General features: G+C 41.6%; 1 protein-coding gene across 1 annotated transcript in view; it reads right to left on the reverse strand.

Moving 5' to 3' along the window:
• Positions 1–5,968: 5,968 nt before the first annotated feature.
• Positions 5,969–17,499, reverse strand: part of tr1l1 (translocation-associated membrane protein 1-like 1) — a 35,215-nt gene continuing 23,684 nt past the window's right edge. The window contains 6 exon segments of the mRNA NM_001165407.1: positions 5,969–8,437; positions 8,852–9,000; positions 9,479–9,622; positions 13,975–14,079; positions 15,360–15,430; positions 15,648–15,732. Coding sequence (NP_001158879.1) covers positions 8,367–8,437; positions 8,852–9,000; positions 9,479–9,622; positions 13,975–14,079; positions 15,360–15,430; positions 15,648–15,732 — 625 coding nt within the window. The 3' untranslated portion in view covers positions 5,969–8,366.

Here is a 17,499-nt window from a genome sequence, read left to right on the forward strand (position 1 = left end):
AACAGAAACAACCTGTCAAAGTGGTGATATAGCACGGAGAGACAGCGGAGAGAAACACCCGTGATTTAACTACTTCATCAAACAGGATGCATAGTTATTTAACATGACTTGACAGCATAGATAGACTATAGCCATAACCAATTTACATCTACTTACAGCAACATGTAGGCTAAATACACCTATTCCGTTATATATGTATTATTAAGGATCCCCCAGGTATATCCCTAGCAAGTAATATTACAGGTACTTATTACAAAAATAGTAAAGGTATCTTATTTTGTTTTTTATTGTGAATAGTTTGATTAGGAACATGGGGTAAACATATCAGACAATGACTATTGCTGCAGATGAAGTATACATCTCAAATGGCACCCTATATTCCCTCTATAGTGCACTACGTTTCACAAAGGCCCTATAGGTTCCCGGTCCAAGTAGTGCACTAAGAAGGGAATAGGATGTCATTTGGGATGCAGAGAAGTAAAGTGATGAGCAAAGCAGAAAGAACCAGAGATGATTCTAGAGTCTGACTCAGGTCTTGTGTAGAGAGGACTGCACACACACACACACACACACACACACACACACACACACACACACACACACACACACACACACACACACACACACACACACACACACACACACACACAGAAACACACACACACACACACACACAGAAACACACACACACACACACACACACACACACACACACACACACACACACAGAAACACACACACACACACACAGAAACACACACACACACACACACACACAGAAACACACACACACACACACACAGAAACACACACACACACACACAGAAACACACACACACACACACACACACACACACACACACACATTTTAAAAACTTTTTTTGAATCCACAAATCACTTTGCAGTAGTGAATGATTCACACACACACACACACACACACACACACACACACACACACACACACACACACATACACACAGAAACACACACACATACACACAGAAACACACACACACACACAGAAACACACTGAAACCAGACACACAAATTGGTCTGATACTCAGTAATCAGCACATCCTCCTACAGTAGTCATGAATTAAAGGACCACATGAGCAACAGGGCATGAATGCAGCTTATCTCAGTGAATGAAGATAACACAGTGTTCATCACAGAGCAGACTAGACCTTGGACACTAGACAGCAAAATATCCCTCCTCCTCGTCTCGGTTGATAGCAAGAGCATAATAACAAACATCTCCCTAAACATCTGGTCTACGTCCCGTACGGGCACCCTATTCCCTTCACAGTGCGCTACTTTTGACCAGGACCCATATGGTTGTGCACTCTATAGGGATTAGCGTGCCATTTTGGACACACACGGATGTCAGTTATACGTTAATAACGTAGAGAAAGACATGTGACGTTGTCTTTTTGAGACACAGACAAGCCTACTGCTTCAGTACAGAACAAGCTTTTAGTCTGTCATGGACACTAGCCAATCAGTCACTCCAGACGGACGTTTGTTCCCTATATAGTGTGCACTACTGTTGACCAGGGTCAATGTAGTGCACTATGTAGGGTGCCATGTCGTGCACTATGTAGGGATTAAAGTGCCATTTAAGGACTCACAAGGGTTCTAGAGTGGCGCAGCGGTCTAAGGCACTGCATCTCAGTGGTAGAGGTGTCACTACAAAACCCTGGTTCGATCCCGGGCTGTATCACAGCTGGCCGTGATTGGTAGTCCCATAGGGCGGCGCACATTTGGCCCAGCGTCGTCCCGGTTAAGGGAGGGGTAGGCCATCATTTTAAATAAGAATTTGTTTTTAACTGACTTGCCTGGTTAAAAAAAAGGTTTCTACGATTCTGCAGGGGATTCTTCTGTTTATTTTTGCAACGTCACTTTGGTCTCCAGGGAAGATTCGTAGAAATGAGGATAACCTAACAATTGTCTGTTGATAAACGTGTGGCTAAGTACCTCTCCTTCAAGTCCTTATCTACTACAACAATTCTAGCTGAATCAGCGTTCTACTTACAGGTTTCAACTGATAAATGGGGTTATTACAACACACAGGTCTCCTGAATAGCATCAGCAGTATTAAAACCACTGCTATTACATAACATTAAGGTATTAGGCCACCTTGATTCCTGTGATAATGGTCTACTCACCAATTAAATATAGGCCACATTTGCATAAACTGAAGATTTTCCCATTAAATTGACTAAATTGTGCAGGTTATCTTAGGACTTTATATTTAAATGTTTTAACCTAACACTTGATTGGGCAATTATACACTGAACAAAAATATAAACGCAACATATAAAGTGTTGGTCCCATGTTTCATGAGCTGAAATAAAAGATCCCAGAAATGTTCCATACGCACTAAAAGATTATTTCTCTCACATGTTGTGTTTACATCCCTGTAAGTGAGACATTCTCTTTTGCCAAGATAATCCAACCACCTGACAGGTGTGGCATATCAAGAATCTTATTAAACAGCATGACCGTTACACAGGTGCACCTTTTGCTGGGGACAATAAAAGGCCACTCTAAAATGTGCAGTTTTGTCACAACACAATGCCACAGATGTCTGAAGTTTTGAGGGAGCGTGTAATTGGCATGCTGACTGCAGGAATGTCCACCAGAGCTGTTGCCAGAGAATTTAATGTTCATTTCTCTACTATAAGCCTCCTCCAACATGGTTTTAGAGAATTTGGCAGTAGGTTCAACTGGCCTTACAACCGCAGACCACGTGTATGGCGTCGTGTGGGTGAGCGGTATTGCTGATGTCAACGTTGTGAACAGAGTGCCCCATGGTGAAGGTGGGGTTATGGTATGGGGCAGGCATAAGCTACGGACAATGAACAAAATTAAATTTTATCGATGGCGATTTGAATGCAAAGAGATACCGTAATGAGATCCTGAGGCTCATTGTCGTGCCATTCATCCACCGTCATCACCTCATGATAATGCATGATAATGCACGGTCCCATGTCGCAAGGATCTGTACACAATTCTTGGAAGCTGAAAATGTCCCAGTTCTTCAATGGCCTTCCTACTCACCAGACATATCACTCATTGAGCGTGTTTGGGATGCTCTGGATTGACGTGTACAACAGCGTGTTCCAGTACCCACCAATATCCAGAAACTTCGCACAACCATTGAAAAGGAGTGGGAGAACATTCCACCGGCCACAATCAACAGCCTGATCAACTCTATGTGAAGGAGATGTGTCGCACTGCATAAGGCAAATGGGGGGGTCACACCAGATACTGACAGGTTTTCTGACCCACGGCCCTACCTTTTTTTTTTAAAGGTATCTCAAATCTGATGCTATTTGTCCCATGCGCCGAATACAACGGGTGTAGACCTTACAGTGAAATGCTTACTTTCAAGCCCTTACTCAACAATGTAGTTTTAAGAAAAATAAGTGTTAAGTTAAACATAACTAATGAGCAGCAGTAAAACAACAGTCGCAAGGATATATACCGGTACAGAGTCAATGTGCAGAGGCACCGGTTAGTCCAGGTAATTAAGGTAATATGTCCACGTAGGTAGAGTTAAAGTGACTATGCATAGATAATAACCAGAGAGTAGCAGCAGGGTAAAATAAGAAGTTCAGAAGTCTTATGACTTCGGGGGAAGAAGCTGTTAAGAAGCCTCTTGGACCTAGACTTGGCGCTCCGGTACCGCTTGCCGTGCGGTAGCAGAGAGAACAGTCTATGACTAGGGTGGCTGGAGTCTTTGACCATTTTTAGGGCCTTCCTCTGACACCGCCTGGTATAGAGGTCCTGGATGGCAGGAAGCTTGGCCCCAGTGATGTACTGGGCTGTATGCACTACCCTCTGTAGTGCCTCGATGGCCGAGCAGTTGCCATACCAGGAAGTGATGCAACCAGTCAGGATGCTCTCGATGGTGCAGCTGTAGAACCTTTTGAGGATCTGAGGACCCATGCCAAATCTTTTTAGTCTCCTGAGGGGGAATAGGCTTTGTTGTGCCCTCTTCACGACTGTCTTGGTGTGTTTGGACCATGTTAGTTTGTTGGTGATGTGGGCAACTCAACCTGCTCCACTACAGCCCCGTCGATGAGAATGGGGGTGTGCTCGGTCCTCCTTTTCCTGTAGTCCACAATCATCTCCTTTGTCTTGATCACATTGAGGGAGAGGTTGTTGTCCTGCCACCACACTGCCAGGTCTCTGACCTCCCTATAGGCTGTCTCATCGTTGTCAGTGATCAGGCCTAACACCGTTGTGTCGTCAGCAATCTTAATGATGGTGTTGGAGTCGTGCCTGGCCGTGCAGTCATGGGTGAACAGGGAGTACAGGAAGGGACTGAGCACGCACCCCTGAGGGACCCCCGTGTTGAGGATCAGCGTGGCAGATGTGTTGCTACCTACCCTCACCACCTGGGGGCGGCCCGTCAGGAAGTCCAGGATCCAGTTGCAGAGGGAGGTGTTTAGTCCCAGGGTCCTTAGCTTAGTGATGAGCTTTGTGGGCACTATGGTGTTGAACACTGAGCTGTAGTCAATGAACAGCATTCTCACATAGGTGCTCCTTTTGTCCAGGTGGGAAAGGGCAGTGTGGAGTGCAATAGAGATTGCATCATCTGTGGATCTGTTGGGCCAGTATGCAAATTCGAGTGGGTCTAGGGTTTTCTGGGATAATGGTGTTGATGTGACCCATGACCAGCCTTTATAAACGCACCACGGCTAAAGACGTGAGTGCTACGGGTTGGTAGTCATTTAGGCAGGTTACCTAATTGTTCTTGGGCACAGAGACTATGTGACTAACAAATCCATATCCTTATCCCTGAGCAAGGCAGTTAACCCACTGTTCCCCGGGCGCCGATGACGTGGATGTTGATTAAGGCAGCCCCCTGCACCTCTCTGATTCAGAGGGGTTGGGTTAAATGCAGAAGACACATTTCAGTTGAATGCATTCAGTTGTACAACTGACTAGATATCGCCCTTTCCTGGTCATGAAATCTGTAGATAAGGCCTAATGAATTTTTCTCAGTTAACCAATTTCCTAATATGACCTGTAACTCAGTAAAAGCTTTAAAATTGTTGCATGTTGCATTTATATTTTTGTTCAGTATATATATTTCAGTTCACTACCAAATTGCATGTCTTTGACAGCAGGTTGTGTGAACTGTAGCTCCACCGTGTGGTTGGCAGTGGTACAGCAGGGATATAGTATGTTTCAACCAATGATTTATATACACACACACAGAAACACTAGATGACATGCAGGGGGTGCTGTTTTGAAGCCATTGCACCTCCATCTTTATACTCCCCCACCATTGTAAAACATATTTGAAGCTCTAGAAATGCATGTCAACTTAATTTTTTTTAAACATTTATTCTATTAGACACCTGAATTGTGTACTTTTAAATTATATTATGCGAGCTAAGTGTAAAAATAAAGTATCATTTTCTAGAAAGGTTCTAATGTCCCCACAACAAAAATACTTTGATGTAATTTTGGTCTTGAAACATTTAATTGCAAGACTGTAGAATTCCATTCATTTCTATGGAGGACTGCTTCTTCTGGGGAGTTCCAATATGGCCGACCTTTGACTTCCAAGCCTATCATTTGCCAATACATAACAATTAGCATTCCAGGGTTTATATACATCATACAGTTTCAGCTCATGAACTTTGACCTCTAGTTAAAGTTTATTCATTGGCGTTCATTCCAAAGATGATAGTTTATATATAAATAAAATTATAGTTATGTTCTTAAAGAACCGAGGTAGTTAAATTATTTATTGATATGATTTACAAAATGAATAAATATTCCATTTAACATTTTGGTAATTTAGCAGACCGTTCCTATCCATCTTATACAGGCAGTGCATTCAAAAGGTAGGTAACAACCACATAATCACCGTCAAACATTATAGAACTTCACTACATCAGCATATTTCCACCAAAATACCATCTCAGTTCAATAAAATTGGACACATTTCTTTCCGTGTAAATTATTTAATGGCAACAAGTGAGCATGTTAAAGGAAAGAAAGATCCTGTCATGCTGAGAGCACTGATTTGGCACGTTCAGTTAAAGTAAAGGGGATAAAACGGAACACAACATTTCCTTATTCATAACGTCAAATTATATTCCCATGGACATGTTCAAAGGAGACAAAAATACAGCGGTTCAATCCCAAATGGCACCCTATTCCCTTTATTAGAGCACTACTTTTGACCAGGGCCCTATAAAGAGAATAGGTTGCCATTTGAAACAGACAGTGACAAACACAAACCACTCGAGTTGTTGACCAAAAAAGTAGGCCTCAATGCCATATTCTCCAACAAAGAAAAGAACACTAATATTAATAACAGTAAATATGTCATCTACTAACCTCTTTGATAGGATCCTCATCACTTATATTAAAACTACAGATTTTTGGCTTTGCAGGCTCTCGAATGAAGGCAGCCAATCGCCAACGGCAACCATTTTTCACTAGGGTGTGCATCCTAAACGCTATGTAGTGTGCTACTTTTCACCTGATCCCATAGTGGCTCTTGTGCACTATATAGGGAATAGGGTGCCGATTGGGATGCAACACCAAAAATTAATTTCTCCCTTCACAGTGACCACTGATCCTGCCATTGACAGGGTTTTTTTTTTTGGGGGGGGGGGGGGTAAACGACTCTATCCAACCTTGTTAGATCAGTGATTACTTCAGCAAAAGGAAAGGTCACAGGGTTCAGGCCTTTTTTTTTTACAGCACCAAAGCAAAAGGCTTGAAAAGCAACAACAACAACAAAAAGTCAAAATACTGTAGAACGACTTCCTATCCTCATTCCCGTTCCTTAATTCTCACTGCCAGCGTCCTGAGAGAATGTCTACGACTCAAATGGGACCCTATTCCCCATGTAGTACCCTACTTTTGACCAAGGCCATACTTCTCTGGTCAATATTGGAGCACTATGTAGGGAATAGGGTGCCATTTGAGAAGCACACAAACTGGTAGGTTAAAGCAATACGGCAGAACCAATTAAACCTATCCCTTCCAATGAACCAATTAAACCTATCCCTTCCAATGAACCAATCAAACCTATCCCTTCCAATGAACCAATCAAACCTATCCCTTCCAATCAAACCTATCCCTTCCAATGAACCAATCAAACCTATCCCTTCCAATGAACCAATCAAACCTATCCCTTCCAATGAACCAATCAAACCTATCCCTTCCAATGAACCAATCAAACCTATCCCTTCCAATGAACCAATCAAACCTATCCCTTCCAATGAACCAATCAAACCTATCCCTTCCAATCAAACCTATCCCTTCCAATCAAACCTATCCCTTCCAATCAAACCTATCCCTTCCAATCAAACCTATCCCTTCCAATGAACCAATCAAACCTATCCCTTCCAATGAACCAATCAAACCTATCCCTTCCAATGAACCAATCAAACCTATCCCTTCCAATGAACCAATCAAACCTATCCCTTCCAATGAACCAATCAAACCTATCCCTTCCCATGAACCAATCAAACCTATCCCTTCCAATGAACCAATCAAACCTATCCTTTCCCATGAACCAATCAAACCTATCCCTTCCCATGAACCAATCAAACCTATCCCTTCCAGAAACCTTCTGCGTTGATGAAGGAAAAAAAATAAAAAATAAAAAAATAAAACAGGAAATGAGGTCATTTAAAATAGGTGGTCAGCAGGTGCATTTGTCCTCTAGCGGATCCAAATAAATGTGACTGAATCAAGAAGATCTTTTGTTAAAGAAACATAACATGTCACAGGATACAGTCTGATAAATAACATCTCTGGCTTGGGGGGGTGTTTACTGAAACACTGAGTTTATATCATTCCTGACATTTTAAATCTGCACATCCTGTACAGTCTATGAATAGGCACTTTTAAATACGTTCTTTGTTAGAGTTGTTCTTTCATGGTTTTTCTTTTGCTGTAATAATGACACAGCAGTGTCACAATGATTCTGGGAATGGTCAGCACTGGAGATTGGCAACAAGCAGATGATGCCAAGATGCATTCTGGATCTTGTAGTCCCGTTGGAAGGAGTTGTCCTCCTTTAGTAGCTGTAGTAGATGAACAGTCCCAAATGAACCCCTAGACCCTTCAGGGGATCTGAGATGATATGACAGGTGTAATCAATATGGGCTTAGTTCCAACCGGCTCTCTGATATGCTAGGTGGAAGTCTCACCATAATGCTTGAATCAATCATATCCTCTTAGATCTCCACAAGGGTCTAGGGGTGGATTTGGGATTGAGCCATAGACAGCATATAGAGCAGTGGAATGAGAAGGCTGGATGCTGCCTGAAGGGGATAGGAGAAAAACGGGATTCGGTTGGAGGAACAGAGAGAGGGGGGGGGGGTTTACGAAGACTTCTCTTTCTTTGCTCTCGGCGAATCGGCTCCGTTGGAACTCACTCCGTTCACTCCATTGGCTGCCAACAACAGAGGATGAAGTCAATGTTCTTGGAGCAAACAACAGGTACAGAAAAGGAAACATCCGGAATGACTAGAACTAAAGCCAATTTACCCAGCTCTACTTGCAGTATTAACACCAGTTTTAACTCTAACAAACATATTCAAGGGGCGGCAGGTAGCCTAGTGGTTAGAGCGTTGGCCCAGTAACCTGAAAGGTTGCTAGATTGAATCCCCTTGTCGTTCGGACCAGGCAGTTAACCCACTGTTCCCCGGGTAGGCCGTCATTGTAAATATAAATTTGTTCTTAACTGACTTGCCTAGTTAAAATAAAAATTCTAGATGGATCCGATTAAAAAGCAGACAACTTAAAAGCAGAGAAAACGCATCTTGTTCTAACTTAGACAACATCCTCTGGTAGCAGCGTGACTCACCTTTGTCTTTCTTGGACTTGGTCTTGGGAGCTTGGGGCTTCTTGGGTTTCAGGGGCTGGGCCAGCTCTCTCCACCTCCTCAGCTGGAAGTTGATGAATTTCCACATCATGAAGGCTTGAGTCACACAGATGGTAGCTAGCACAGCGATCCTGAGAAGAGAAGAGGCGGTAGTTAGACACAGCGATCCTGAGAAGAGAAGAGGCGGTAGTTAGACACAGCGATCCTGAGAAGAGGCGGTAGTTAGACACAGCAAGCCTGAGAAGAGGCGGTAGTTAGACACAGCGATCCTGAGAAGAGGCGGTAGTTAGACACAGCGAGCCTGAGAAGAGGCGGTAGTTAGACACAGCGAGCCTGAGAAGAGGCGGTAGTTAGACACAGCGAGCCTGAGAAGAGGCGGTAGTTAGAAACACCAAATATCACATTTGAGGTAATAGTCAAACTATCTCCAGACTGTTAGAACAGCGTTACAGTCGAAGTGGCTCATTTCTTTACTAGACTCTGTTCCTAATACCCTTTTCTCTACCATCTGAAGGACTTCATGGAAATGAGAATTACTACAATTTCCTCCCTACTACAACTAGTTAATTTTCTTTAGTTAAGTTTGTTTCACTCCCCCCTCTCTCTCACCGAACTATGAGCACGTTGAAGTTTCCGTTAGCCAGGTCCAGTCCCTGTTGATCAGCGTTGGACAGGCCGAAGCCCACAGTCAGGACAGACAGGGACAGGGTGAGCAGCCGTCCAAGGACAAACAGCACCGCCCAGACGGTGAACCTTGTAGAGAGACAGAGACACATGTTACATAACATCCTGTCTTCTTTCTCAACACTATCATAACACTAGACCTGTAGTAGACTGTCTAATAGATAAACACTATCATAACACTAGACCTGTAGTAGACTGTCTAATAGATAAACACTATCATAACACTAGACCTGTAGTAGACTGTCTAATAGATAAACACTATCATAACACTAGACCTGTAGTAGACTGTCTAATAGATAAACACTATCATAACACTAGACCTGTAGTAGACTGTCTAATAGATAAACACTATCATAACACTAGACCAGTAGTAGACTGTCTAATAGATAATCACTATCATAACTAGACCTGTAGTAGACTGTCTAATAGATAAACACTATCATAACACTAGACCTGTAGTAGACTGTCTAATAGATAAACACTATCATAACACTAGACCTGTAGTAGACTGTCTAATAGATAAACACTATCATAACTAGACCTGTAGTAGACTGTCTAATAGATAAACACTATCATAACACTAGACCTGTAGTAGACTGTCTAATAGATAAACACTATCATAACACTAGACCTGTAGTAGACTGTCTAATAGATAAACACTATCATAACACTAGACCTGTAGTAGACTGTCTAATAGATAAACACTATCATAACACTAGACCTGTAGTAGACTGTCTAATAGATAAACACTATCATAACTAGACCTGTAGTAGACTGTCTAATAGATAAACACTATCATAACACTAGACCTGTAGTAGACTGTCTAATAGATAAACACTATCATAACACTAGACCTGTAGTAGACTGTCTAATAGATAAACACTATCATAACACTAGACCTGTAGTAGACTGTCTAATAGATAAACACTATCATAACACTAGACCTGTAGTAGACTGTCTAATAGATAAACACTATCATAACACTAGACCTGTAGTAGACTGTCTAATAGATAAACACTATCATAACTAGACCTGTAGTAGACTGTCTAATAGATAAACACTATCATAACACTAGACCTGTAGTAGACTGTCTAATAGATAAACACTATCATAACACTAGACCTGTAGTAGACTGTCTAATAGATAAACACTATCATAACTAGACCTGTAGTAGACTGTCTAATAGATAAACACTATCATAACACTAGACCTGTAGTAGACTGTCTAATAGATAAACACTATCATAACACTAGACCTGTAGTAGACTGTCTAATAGATAAACACTATCATAACACTAGACCTGTAGTAGACTGTCTAATAGATAAACACTATCATAACACTAGACCTGTAGTAGACTGTCTAATAGATAAACACTATCATAACACTAGACCTGTAGTAGACTGTCTAATAGATAAACACTATCATAACACTAGACCTGTAGTAGACTGTCTAATAGATAAACACTATCATAACACTAGACCTGTAGTAGACTGTCTAATAGATAAACACTATCATAACACTAGACCTGTAGTAGACTGTCTAATAGATAAACACTATCATAACTAGACCTGTAGTAGACTGTCTAATAGATAAACACTATCATAACACTAGACCTGTAGTAGACTGTCTAATAGATAAACACTATCATAACACTAGACCTGTAGTAGACTGTCTAATAGATAAACACTATCATAACTAGACCTGTAGTAGACTGTCTAATAGATAAACACTATCATAACACTAGACCTGTAGTAGACTGTCTAATAGATAAACACTATCATAACACTAGACCTGTAGTAGACTGTCTAATAGATTAACACTATCATAACACTAGACCTGTAGTAGACTGTCTAATAGATAAACACTATCATAACACTAGACCTGTAGTAGACTGTCTAATAGATAAACACTATCATAACACTAGACCTGTAGTAGACTGTCTAATAGATAAACACTATCATAACACTAGACCTGTAGTAGACTGTCTAATAGATAAACACTATCATAACACTAGACCTGTAGTAGACTGTCTAATAGATAAACACTATCATAACTAGACCTGTAGTAGACTGTCTAATAGATAAACACTATCATAACTAGACCTGTAGTAGACTGTCTAATAGATAAACACTATCATAACACTAGACCTGTAGTAGACTGTCTAATAGATAAACACTATCATAACACTAGACCTGTAGTAGACTGTCTAATAGATAAACACTATCATAACTAGACCTGTAGTAGACTGTCTAATAGATAAACACTATCATAACACTAGACCTGTAGTAGACTGTCTAATAGATAAACACTATCATAACACTAGACCTGTAGTAGACTGTCTAATAGATAAACACTATCATAACACTAGACCTGTAGTAGACTGTCTAATAGATAAACACTATCATAACTAGACCTGTAGTAGACTGTCTAATAGATAAACACTATCATAACACTAGACCTGTAGTAGACTGTCTAATAGATAAACACTATCATAACACTAGACCTGTAGTAGACTGTCTAATAGATAAACACTATCATAACTAGACCTGTAGTAGACTGTCTAATAGATAAACACTATCATAACTAGACCTGTAGTAGACTGTCTAATAGATAAACACTATCATAACTAGACCTGTAGTAGACTGTCTAATAGATAAACACTATCATAACACTAGACCTGTAGTAGACTGTCTAATAGATAAACACTATCATAACTAGACCTGTAGTAGACTGTCTAATAGATAAACACTATCATAACACTAGACCTGTAGTAGACTGTCTAATAGATAAACACTATCATAACTAGACCTGTAGTAGACTGTCTAATAGATAAACACTATCATAACACTAGACCTGTAGTAGACTGTCTAATAGATAAACACTATCATAACACTAGACCTGTAGTAGACTGTCTAATAGATAAACACTATCATAACACTAGACCTGTAGTAGACTGTCTAATAGATAAACACTATCATAACACTAGACCTGTAGTAGACTGTCTAATAGATAAACACTATCATAACACTAGACCTGTAGTAGACTGTCTAATAGATAAACACTATCATAACACTAGACCTGTAGTAGACTGTCTAATAGATAAACACTATCATAACACTAGACCTGTAGTAGACTGTCTAATAGATAAACACTATCATAACTAGACCTGTAGTAGACTGTCTAATAGATAAACACTATCATAACACTAGACCTGTAGTAGACTGTCTAATAGATAAACACTATCATAACACTAGACCTGTAGTAGACTGTCTAATAGATAAACACTATCATAACACTAGACCTGTAGTAGACTGTCTAATAGATAAACACTATCATAACACTAGACCTGTAGTAGACTGTCTAATAGATAAACACTATCATAACACTAGACCTGTAGTAGACTGTCTAATAGATAAACACTATCATAACTAGACCTGTAGTAGACTGTCTAATAGATAAACACTATCATAACACTAGACCTGTAGTAGACTGTCTAATAGATAAACACTATCATAACACTAGACCTGTAGTAGACTGTCTAATAGATAAACACTATCATAACTAGACCTGTAGTAGACTGTCTAATAGATAAACACTATCATAACACTAGACCTGTAGTAGACTGTCTAATAGATAAACACTATCATAACACTAGACCTGTAGTAGACTGTCTAATAGATAAACACTATCATAACACTAGACCTGTAGTAGACTGTCTAATAGATAAACACTATCATAACTAGACCTGTAGTAGACTGTCTAATAGATAAACACTATCATAACACTAGACCTGTAGTAGACTGTCTAATAGATAAACACTATCATAACACTAGACCTGTAGTAGACTGTCTAATAGATAAACACTATCATAACACTAGACCTGTAGTAGACTGTCTAATAGATTAACACTATCATAACACTAGACCTGTAGTAGACTGTCTAATAGATAAACACTATCATAACTAGACCTGTAGTAGACTGTCTAATAGATAAACACTATCATAACACTAGACCTGTAGTAGACTGTCTAATAGATAAACACTATCATAACACTAGACCTGTAGTAGACTGTCTAATAGATAAACACTATCATAACACTAGACCTGTAGTAGACTGTCTAATAGATAAACACTATCATAACACTAGACCTGTAGTAGACTGTCTAATAGATAAACACTATCATAACACTAGACCTGTAGTAGACTGTCTAATAGATAAACACTATCATAACTAGACCTGTAGACTGACTCCTAACATCCTTGTCTAAAATGCCAAGTTGGTTTTATAGGGAAATTTTGCTATAGGGCTTTGAAGTGTGCTGTGACCTCAACTCACCCAGTCTCTGTGTGTGTGTGTGTGTGTGTGTGTGTGTGTGTGTGTGTGTGTGTGTGTGTGTGTGTGTGTGTGTGTCCTCAACTCACCCAGTCTGTCTCTTGTCGTTGCTGAAGTAGACCAGGCGGGACACGTGGAAGAGAAGCTCTGTGAAGTAGTGCAACACCAGCAGGACCAGAGCCAGACGATTCAGACTGAAAGACACAAAATGGACGCCGTTAGATCCCTCTGTTACCACAGTAAGGACAACTAATTAGACGGTCGTGCCTCATTGAGAGGTAAGGAAATACTTTGCCTTTTTTTGGGCTAGAAAACGGCTATTTTAACCACTAAAATCAGCCTTGCTATGATGTGTCAATTTACAACCATCTAATTGTCATATCAAAAAACAGAAGCTGTGGACAGAGTAGAAATGTAGTCAGCCCCCTGGTCCAACCTCCCTGCCGTAGTCAGCCCCCTGGTCCAACCTCCCTGCCGTAGTCAGCCCCCTGGTCCAACCTCTCTGCCGTAGTCAGCCCCCTGGTCCAACCTCCCTGCCGTAGTCAGCCCCCTGGTCCAACCTCCCTGCCGTAGTCAGCCCCCTGGTCCAACCTCCCTGCCGTAGTCAGCCCCCTGGTCCAACCTCCCTGCCGTAGTCAGCCCCCTGGTCCAACCTCCCTGCCGTAGTCAGCCCCCTGGTCCAACCTCCCTGCCGTAGTCAGCCCCCTGGTCCAACCTCCCTGCCGTAGTCAGCCCCCTGGTCCAACCTCCCTGCCGTAGTCAGCCCCCTGGTCCAACCTCCCTGCCGTAGTCAGCCCCCTGGTCCAACCTCCCTGCCGTAGTCAGCCCCTCTGATCCAACCTCCCTGCCGTAGTCAGCCCCTCTGATCCAACCTCCCTGCCGTAGTCAGCCCCTCTGATCCAACCTCCCTGCCGTAGTCAGCCCCTCTGATCCAACCTCCCTGCCGTAGTCAGCCCCTCTGATCCAACCTCCCTGCCGTAGTCAGCCCCTCTGATCCAACCTCCCTGCCGTAGTCAGCCCCCTGGTCCAACCTCCCTGCCGTAGTCAGCCCTCTGGTCCAACCTCCCTGCCGTAGTCAGCCCCCGGGTCCAACCTCCCTGCCGTAGTCAGCCCCCTGTTCCAACCTCCCTGCCGTAGTCAGCCCCCTGTTCCAACCTCCCTGCCGTAGTCAGCCCCCTGTTCCAACCTCCCTGCTGTAGTCAGCCCCCTGTTCCAACCTCCCTGCCGTAGTCAGCCCCCTGTTCCATCCTCCCTGCTGTAGTCAGCCCCCTGGTCCAACCTCCCTGCCGTAGTCAGCCCCCTGGTCCAACCTCCCTGCCGTAGTCAGCCCCCTGTTCCAACCTCCCTGCTGTAGTCAGTTAACCTCAAGCCTCTGTGTGAAAGGGTTAAAGAAAGTGGATTTTCCACCGGACTTTTGTATACAATTGGACAAAAGAATAACCTCCTAGTGTTGTTGATGTGAACCAGGTCTTACTTGAGGATGTAGGCTCCTGCGATGTGGACTAAATACAGAGCGATATACACCAACTGACGAGGAATATCCTCCTACAAAACAAACAGCACAGAGAGACAGGATATCAGGAAAAACCTGCTTAGGGACACAGCTAACATTTACTCTGTAATGACGACAAGTAAAATGGTGGTCAAAATATTTCAACTTCTATAAAAATAAAAACACTAATATTACATCAACAAGGAACTCACTTGTGAGTTTAGTCAATTTAATTCCAAATAGTAAAATCAGCTGACTTTAAGTACTCACTTTCTTGGTCTTCTGGAAGTAGATCTCAGGCAGGGTGTGAAGCCAGTAGCCCATCTGGCTGATAAAATACAACTTCATCTGGAATCTACCAGCACCACAAACAAAAACACCAAGTCCATTCTAACATTGTTACCTTACATTATTACTTCATTTAGACACAGAGCTACCTAGGAGAAGTTATGTAGACTGGTTAGACACAGAGCTACCTAGGAGAAGTTATGTAGACTGGTTAGACACAGAGCTACCTAGGAGAAGTTATGTAGACTGGTTAGACACAGAGCTACCTAGGAGAAGTTATGTAGACTGGTTAGACACAGAGCTACCTAGGAGAAGTTATGTAGACTGGTTAGACTCAGAGCTACCTAGGAGAAGTTATGTAGACTGGTTAGACTCAGAGCTACCTAGGAGAAGTTATGTAGACTGGTTAGACACAGAGCTACCTAGGAGAAGTTATGTAGACTGGTTAGACACAGAGCTACCTAGGAGAAGTTATGTAGACTGGTTAGACACAGAGCTACCTAGGAGAAGTCATGCTGAGTGATAGGATTCACTCATTCCATATAGGAGTGTTTGAAAAAAACCACCCCAACTCCTATTATTAAAAAAACACCCCAACTCCTATTATTAAAAAAACACCCCAACTCCTATTATTAAAAAACCACCCCAACTCCTATTATTAAAAAACCACCCCAACTCCTATTATTAAAAAACCACCCCAACTCCTATTATTAAAAAACGTTAAGTCCCCTATTTAGGGACCTTTGAGCGGTTCTGGACCGGTTCCGACTGATATATTTGTGTACAGAGCGCTCTGTCCCTCTTCGCATGCCGCTCTCATCTGAGATGCAGTATGGGAAATCTGACATATCTGCATAAAGAGCGACAAGTCACATTTCCTGGCCTATCCAGACAAAGGATACATTTCCTGGCCTATCCAGACAAAGGATACATTTCCTCTGGCTGTGAACCTCGCAACTCTGCTTACAATATGGCATTTGAAAGGAGAGAGGCTACAGATCGCAGCTCAAACAGTATCATCTCACTGTGATGTTCTCAGATGGGTTTAGAGCTCTCAACATGAAAGAATACTAAATTATTTTGTAGAACTGAAACAAGAACAGTTCTCTCTTGGGGACAAATATCAGGTAATGTTTAAAGCTGAAGTTGTAACGAGGAAGCACGCATTATGAATGGCATCTCTGCGTTACTCAGAGGACGCTGGGCTGAAAAATTTGTCCGTCAGTTATATGAAATGGTCCCAATCTCGTCATTAAGTACTATCGTATGTATTTACAGTTAGAAGGTGACGTTTAAAAAAAAAAAAATGTGATTGTAACTATATATTCACCCCACTGATTTGTCATATTTTCATCATATTTGTACGGTGTACTTGAGTTCGTGTCCTCAAAAATGACTACACCTCAGTAACGTAGAACTACGTTGACTAGAAAGGTGAGATTGTAATCTTTCTGTCGGTATAAGCTTCACTAGGTATTGTTTATGACTCTCATGATAAATAATTACTTTTTTTTTTTATATGGTCTATATAGGCAGAAATCTACATTGACATTATACTGTGACGAACACAAGAAAATATCTGAAGCTAGTATGAGCAGAAAGGTTTCCAAGGAGATCCTTAAGAGAACTGATGCTCTCTAAGTAGAAACGCTCCATCTGTGACTAAACAAACCCACACACTTCTATGCAAACATCCCACCAGTTGACATAGGGCACTGAGGAGGACTGTGAATGATGAACGTTGGCCATTACAAGGAAACAACAACTGAGACGATATGGAAAACAGAAACATTTAGTTGTACATGTTTAACCTAGCTCTTAAAACCCACTCGGA

Source organism: Salmo salar, chromosome 29 (genome assembly GCF_965601325.2).
Source record: "Salmo salar chromosome 29, fSalSal1, whole genome shotgun sequence".
NCBI classification, from domain to species: Eukaryota; Metazoa; Chordata; class Actinopteri; order Salmoniformes; family Salmonidae; genus Salmo; species Salmo salar.